This window comes from Prenolepis imparis, unplaced genomic scaffold (genome assembly GCF_030444845.1).
Source record: "Prenolepis imparis isolate NDT839.2.m4 unplaced genomic scaffold, iyPreImpa1.0 SCAF_163, whole genome shotgun sequence".
Taxonomy (NCBI): domain Eukaryota; kingdom Metazoa; phylum Arthropoda; class Insecta; order Hymenoptera; family Formicidae; genus Prenolepis; species Prenolepis imparis.
The window spans coordinates 6,271-12,742 of NW_028141321.1; the positions used below are offsets into that span (position 1 = coordinate 6,271).

General features: G+C 53.8%; 1 protein-coding gene across 1 annotated transcript; it reads right to left on the reverse strand.

Moving 5' to 3' along the window:
• Window positions 1-249: 249 nt before the first annotated feature.
• LOC145947847 (uncharacterized) lies at window positions 250-5,476 on the reverse strand. Its single transcript, XM_083057619.1, has 2 exons — window positions 2,296-5,476; window positions 250-2,072 (listed from the first exon to the last, which is right to left on the reverse strand). Exons 1-2 carry the CDS (start codon window positions 5,474-5,476, stop codon window positions 250-252), a joined length of 5,004 nt encoding a protein of 1,667 aa, XP_082913745.1.
• Window positions 5,477-6,472: the final 996 nt, after the last annotated feature.

Consider the following 6,472-nt stretch of genomic DNA (forward strand, 5'->3'; position numbering starts at 1 on the left):
GGGGAAGGGCCCGAGAGCGCGAGAACCAAACAGGCGCGAGGAATAATAATCGGGGCAGCGCGTTAGATTTCGGCAATCTCTCAACATATACCGCCCGCCTCGTCCGTTGGGACGAAGATTCGTTTACAAAATGAGATGCCGCCCGCCATGAGATGACGGCTGTAACAACTATAGTATAGCAATTAGAGGGATGCAACGACTTGTGGGACAACAATGCAAAGGCGCGGTTTGATCGCAATGGAATCGATATCAGTTGTCGTGTTCGAGTTCCGGGTCGGCTTGCGGTTCAACCGGCAGCGGTACGATCTTAGCGATCGGTCGTTTGAAGGTAGCGGTGGCGGTTCGTACACTGACTACACGGACAAGACCATCGGCGCCAGGGTGGAGCTCGATGATGCGAGCCAATGCCCATTTTGTCGGGGGCTGCAGTTCATTTTTCAATAGCACGAGACCGCCCACCGTCACGTTAGGTGCTCGTTTCGTCCATTTCCGGAGCTGCTGCAAGTGGTGAACGTATTCTGATGACCACCTCCGCCAGAAATGGTCTCTCAAAGCCGAGGTTAAGGCCCAGCGCGACGTCAAGCGATTGACGTCGACGTCCGCTCTTGACGGCTCCGGTAAGTTTACGGTCGCTTCCCCCATTATTAAATGACCGGGGGTGAGAGCGCTCAGGTCTGTCGGGTTACTGCTGAGCGGATATAAGGGCCTTGAGTTGAGGCAGGCCTCTATTTGCGCCAGGAGCGTCGCCATCTCCTCGAAGGTGAGGCGGGTGTCTCCGATGATACGCCTCAAATGGAATTTGACTGCTTTGACTCCGGCTTCCCAAAGGCCTCCGAAGTGAGGAGCCCCGGGCGGGATGAAAGACCATTGGGTGCCGCTGTTGGCGAGAGAAGCTGCACACTCCCTATAGAATTCAGAGGCGGATCGGAACATAGACCTCAATTCCTGGGCAGCGCCCCGGAAATTAGTTCCGTTGTCACTCATTAGCAGCTCACAATGGCCTCTCCTTGCCGTAAAACGTCGGAAGGCGGCTATAAAAGAGGTGCTCGAAAGATCAGAGACCGGTTCTAAGTGAACGGCCTTGGAGGAAAGGCATATAAAAAGACTAATATAGCCCTTGGTGGCCTGGTGACCTCGACCCTTCCAGGAACGGAGAGGCACCGGCCCAGCGTAGTCCACCCCAGAAGACTGGAAAGGGCGTGAAGGTCGCGTACGCTCCGCCGGCAGCTGACCCATTTGCTGTTCGGCGGTGGCTGCTCGGAAGCGCGCGCATCGCACGCAGGCGTGAATCACCGATCTCACTAAAGAGTTGGCTTGTAGGATCCAATACCGCCGTAGAAGCAGACTCCGGGTGAGCTGGGGGCCCCCATGAAGTGAGGCCGCATGTGCTTCCCTTACAAGGAGCAGCGATAGGCGGCTGCCCTTGTGTAGGATTAACGGGTGCTTCTCCGCGAACGGGAGCAAAGCGTTTTGGAGACGGCCTCCCACTCGCAGTAGTCCATGTTCGTCCAATAGAGGCCTCAACGCTAGGAGCGGAGACCGGGTAGGCAGCGGCCTCGCTCTCTCTAGACGAGATATCTCCTCCGCGAAGTCCTGTCGTTGAGCTATCCACACCCAGCGGATGCGAGCTGTCTCCAGCTCATCTCGAGACAGGAACCCTGTCCTCCTCGGGTTACGACGACGTACGTGATCAAAGAATCTAAAACAGAATGCTGTTACTCTCAGCAATTTCAGCGTACTTGAGTACCTGGTTAGAAAGTCGTTGTCCTCTTCGGCTGGACGCGCAAGGTCAACCACCACCGCGCGTGATTCCTGCTCCTCTAGTCCGTCCGTGGGAGGGCTCGGCTCCGTTGAGTGGATTCCTGGCCAAGCGAGCCAAGGCGGACCAGCCCACCAAAGTTCCAAAGCGGCTAACTCTAGCGGCTTTATTCCTCGCGTAGCAGCGTCAGCAGGGTTGTCCGTGGTCGGCACGTATCTCCAGTTTTGAGGCGGCACGAGAGATTGTATCTCCGCCACCCGGTTTGCGACAAATGTTTTCCAACGCGCCGGGTGGCCCCGAATCCAGGCAAGCGCTACGGCAGCGTCAGTTCAAGCATAGACCGGCATGTTCTCCATGTCGAGGCCCTTGAGTGTGCAGCGGATTAACCTCGCTAGTAATAAGGCGCCGCATAATTCCAACCTCGGTATGGAGATCTGTTTGACGGGCGCTACCTTGGTTTTAGCGACCAAAAGATGGGTGAAGATGGACCCCCGAAGGGCTTGTAGACCGCAAGTATATAGTGGCCGCATATGCACGGCTCGAGGCATCGGAGAATCCGTGCAGTTCGACGTTCTCTGCTCCGTGGAAATGAACGAATCGGGGTATCGAAAGCGTGTCCAGTTCCGGCATGGTGTCTGCAAACTTCGTCCAGCGCGATTGTAGTTGATCTGGCAGAGGTTCATCCCATTTGAGTCCAGCCATCCATAAATCTTGTATGAAGATCTTGCCGAAAATAAGTACAGGCGACGCCCATCCTAAGGGGTCGAAAAAGCGAGCCACGTCCGACAAGACGGTCCGTTTCGTGCAATTTGCTTTATTGGTCACCGAAGCCACTCTTAAAGTAAAGGTGTCGTCGGACGGTTGCCATAAGATGCCAAGCGTGCTCACACCCTCCCGATCGTGGAATAGCTTATCGGACGGCCCATCATCTGGACATAGTTGTGGGACGTTGGCTGCCCATTTGCTTAAGTTGAATCCCCCTGCAGCAAGAATCGCGACCAGCTGACGCCGAACTTCCGTTGCTTGTTCGAGAGAATTGCCTCCGGCAAGGATATCGTCCACGTAAGAGTGGTTGCGGATGGCGTCTGCCCCTAAAGGGTACCTAAGTCCCTCGTCGTCTGCTAGCTGGAGTAGAGTCCGCAGAGCCAAGTACGGAGCTGAGGTAGTCCCGTAGACCACTGTTATCAGTCGGAAGTCCTGAACTTCTTGCGCCGGATCCGAACGCCATAAAATACGCTGTAGCTTTGTGTCTTCCGAGCTAACCAGAATTTGTCTGAACATCTTGACGATGTCGGATGTAAATGCGTAAGGATAGAGACGCCAGCAGGTCAAGGTTACCCAAAGCTCCGACTGCAGTTTAGGACCTGGCAGCAGCAGGTCATTGATCGCGTAGCCGGAAGACGTGCGGTGAGACGCGTTGAACACGACGCGTATTTTATCCATTGGACCCGATTTCTTGTAGACGGCATGGTGCGGTAGGTAGGAGGCATCCTCGCTATGAACCTCCTTCGTTGGAATAGGAACCATGTGGCCAAGACGCTGATACTCTTCCAAGAACATGGTGTAATGTTCTCGTAGTAACGCATTGCGCATCAGGCGACGTTCTAAGCTAACCAGCAGTTGAAGAGCCTCCTTGCGGTTATTCGTTAGAGGCACAAGAGAATCCGTGCGTTTTGGTAGGCGAACGATGTAGCGTCCATGCGGGTCGCGAGCGTGCGACGCCGCAAATAAACGTTCGCAGTGCTGCTCCTCCGGTCCCAAAATCGGCTCCGATGGTACCTCCTCTAGTTCCCAAAATCGTTGAAGCGTCCGGTCCACTTCAGTACAAGACACTGTAGCGTGACAAGCTGACACGCTAGGCGACGAGGGCGTCGTCGTAGTGTGACCCATCAACACCCAACCTAAGGAGGTCGCCTGAGCCGATGGAGATCCAGCAGGTCCTCTTCTTAGGCCTTCTCTAAGTAGAAGACCGTATGCATCAGCTCCTAATACGGCGTCAACCGGCGCGGGTCGTTCGTAGTGCGGATCAGCCAACTCCAGTCCAGTTAGGTGAGGCCAATCGCCACGTCGGACAGCGTGTGAAGGCAGCGCCGAAGTCAATTTCGGAAGTACTAACACTGACGTTAGATGATGACGCACGGCAGGATCTCGGGGTGGGCTGATCCCTAAATCCACGGAGTACGAGGCGACGCCGGAGGAAGCTCCCTGTATGCCCGACACAGGAACATGTACGCGTTTACGAGGCAGTCTCAGAGCTCGTGCCACTCGTTCAGTGACGAAGGTGGCCTCAGATCCTGAATCCAGCAAGGCTCGTACCACTAGAGAGTCCCCCTTGCTGTTTGAACAGGATACTTGAGCAGTAGCCAGAAGAATCGGACCCCTGGTCGTAAGTACGAGAGCGGCCAAGTTGGCGTTCACCGAAGAGTCCGTTGTAGCTTTCCCACTGGCACTCGAGTGGTCCGTGACCGGAGCCTTATCGGTATGATCGGAGTCCGCTGTCGAAGAGCTTTCTTTAAGATGTAAGAGAGTGTGATGTTTACCCTGACAATTGATACATCGAAAACCGGAAGGACAGCTCGACACCGAATGATTATCCTTGAGGCAATTAAAGCACACTCCCTGCTTCTTTACGTGTTCTCGACGTTGCGTCACCGTAAGTTCCTTGAAGCGGGAACAATAGTTAAACAAATGGTTACCTTGGCATACCGAACAGCGTTTGCCACGCTTCGATGGTCCAGAAGTCGACGTTGTTAGTGTGTTTACTTTCGCCTTTCGATCCTGCGATTTAGCCGAAGAGGTCGCTGCTGTGGGAGCTGGCCTTGAATTGGCAGCTTCTAGTGCACGAATACGTGTCTGTAGAAAGTCCTCCAGCTTGCTGAGCTGTGGAAACTCGGTGCTGGTCTGAAGAGAGGCCTCCCACAGGAGTCGCGACGATGAGTCCAACTTTTCCACAACCACGTGGACAAACCAATCGTCCCAGTGCTCGACGGGACGTCCGAGAGACTCAAAAGATCGACGCGTTTGTAACGCCACGCTGCTCAACCGCTTGAGCTCTGTTGCTGACGGTTTAGTGATAGGCGTGCTGTTCAAGAAGGTACGCATATGAGCCGCAAGTAAGACTCTCTTATTATCGTAGCGTGCCATCAGCTCCGACCATGCTGTCTCATAGCCCTTATTTGTCAATCCGATGTTGGCGACGACAGCTGCAGCTTCCCCTGTGAGACTGGTTTTAAGATACTGCAACTTCTGAACTGGAGCTAGTTCTGGCACATCACCCACGAGTGATCGGAATAAGTCTCGAAAACTTTCCCATGCTAGCTGGTCTCCCGAAAAGTTTGGCAGGCCTATCTTAGGCAGCTGAATGTGTTTCAAAAGAGACGTCGTCGCGCGGGCTGGATCTTGGTTTTTACTAGATGATATTGCTTCGAGCTTTTCTTGTATCCGAGTCTTGGTTGCCACATAGTTATCCTCGGTTTTCGCGTAAACGTCCTCGTTTAGATATTCTTGAATCTCCCTTACATTTGTCGTGTCGTACTCGTGCAGTTTATAGTGGCCATCTTCGAACCTCTGCCAATAGGTTTCAAGCAAAGCAAGGCGGGTCCTCATATACTCATACGTCATCTTTTCCTTGCCTGCTTTGGCTAGGTTTTCCCAAAATCGCTCGATAAAGCCCTTGGTCGTGTTGTGTTTCTTTAACAGGACCTCCATGTTGGCCATAGTTTCTAAGCACTTGATATGTAGCCGCGGAAAAGCGGAACGTTAAGCGAAAATCCGTGAGTGCGGGTAGCGCGACGCGGGGCTAGAGATTGTGGACGCAGGTAGCGCGCGGCGCGGGGAAAGTCCTTGTTGACGCGGGTAGCGCGGCCGCACGCGCGAATCACGTGATCGACGGCGCGGGTAGCGCGATGCGCGCGAGCGTTCGTGGACGCGGGGAGCGCGCGGCCGCACGCGCGGATCACGCGATCGACGGCGCGGGTTGCACGTGATCGTGCAGCGAGAGTCCGGAATCGCTTTTAATTATGCAACGTGGTTTGCAAAGTTACTTTACAATTCACTCTTGATGCGACACTGACGGTTGCACAATATCGAAACTCTGTCTCATTCCCTGCGGATGCAAGGTCGTCTGTATGATCACGCGGCACGAACCCCGATATCCACGTAGCCTCTTCTCTTTTCTCTCCACTCGAACGATCCGGCTCGAAGGACCAATGTTCATTTCACCCGCGACGTTCTCGTGTAGAACGGTCAACGGGATTCACTTAACAAGACCGGTTGCTCGATTACTGAGATCGGAGTATAGCGAAAGAGTGAGAGAGAGAGAAAGAGAAGGAAATCGGAGATGCATTGAAAATAGAGTCAGAGGTCACTAAACTTTCCACATTTATTACGTGATAATCACTTCGGGATAACAATGATTAATGTTCGACTATGGTTAATAGAATAACTAATGTTCGCACGCAAGCGCGTAAACGATGGATATAACCGAGCTAGCGCGGGGTTATTCGGCACGTTCTCGGCGATTCGATATATTTCGCACTCGAAACTGAGTATCAGTCGGCTGTCGCAAGTGTTATCGTTCCGAGGTGAAAAACAGACTAAAGTCGCAAAAGTCGGGGTTCTCGGTCGTCGCTTCCCCGGCTCCCCATCCCCCTGCTCTCCAAGCTACTCGGTCCACCTAGACGCGGGGGAAGGGCCCGAGAGCGCGAGAACCAA

What these genes read in the sequence shown, in the direction of transcription:
- LOC145947847 (XM_083057619.1), bottom strand. Translation starts at nt 5,476, where the DNA reads ATGGCCAACATGGAGGTCCTGTTAAAGAAACACAACACGACCAAGGGC. An exon ending in ATTCTCCGATGCCTCGAGCC is followed by an intron (nt 2,073 to 2,295) that starts GTGCATATGCGG and finishes ACGCTGCCGTAG; the next exon opens with CGCTTGCCTGGATTCGGGGC.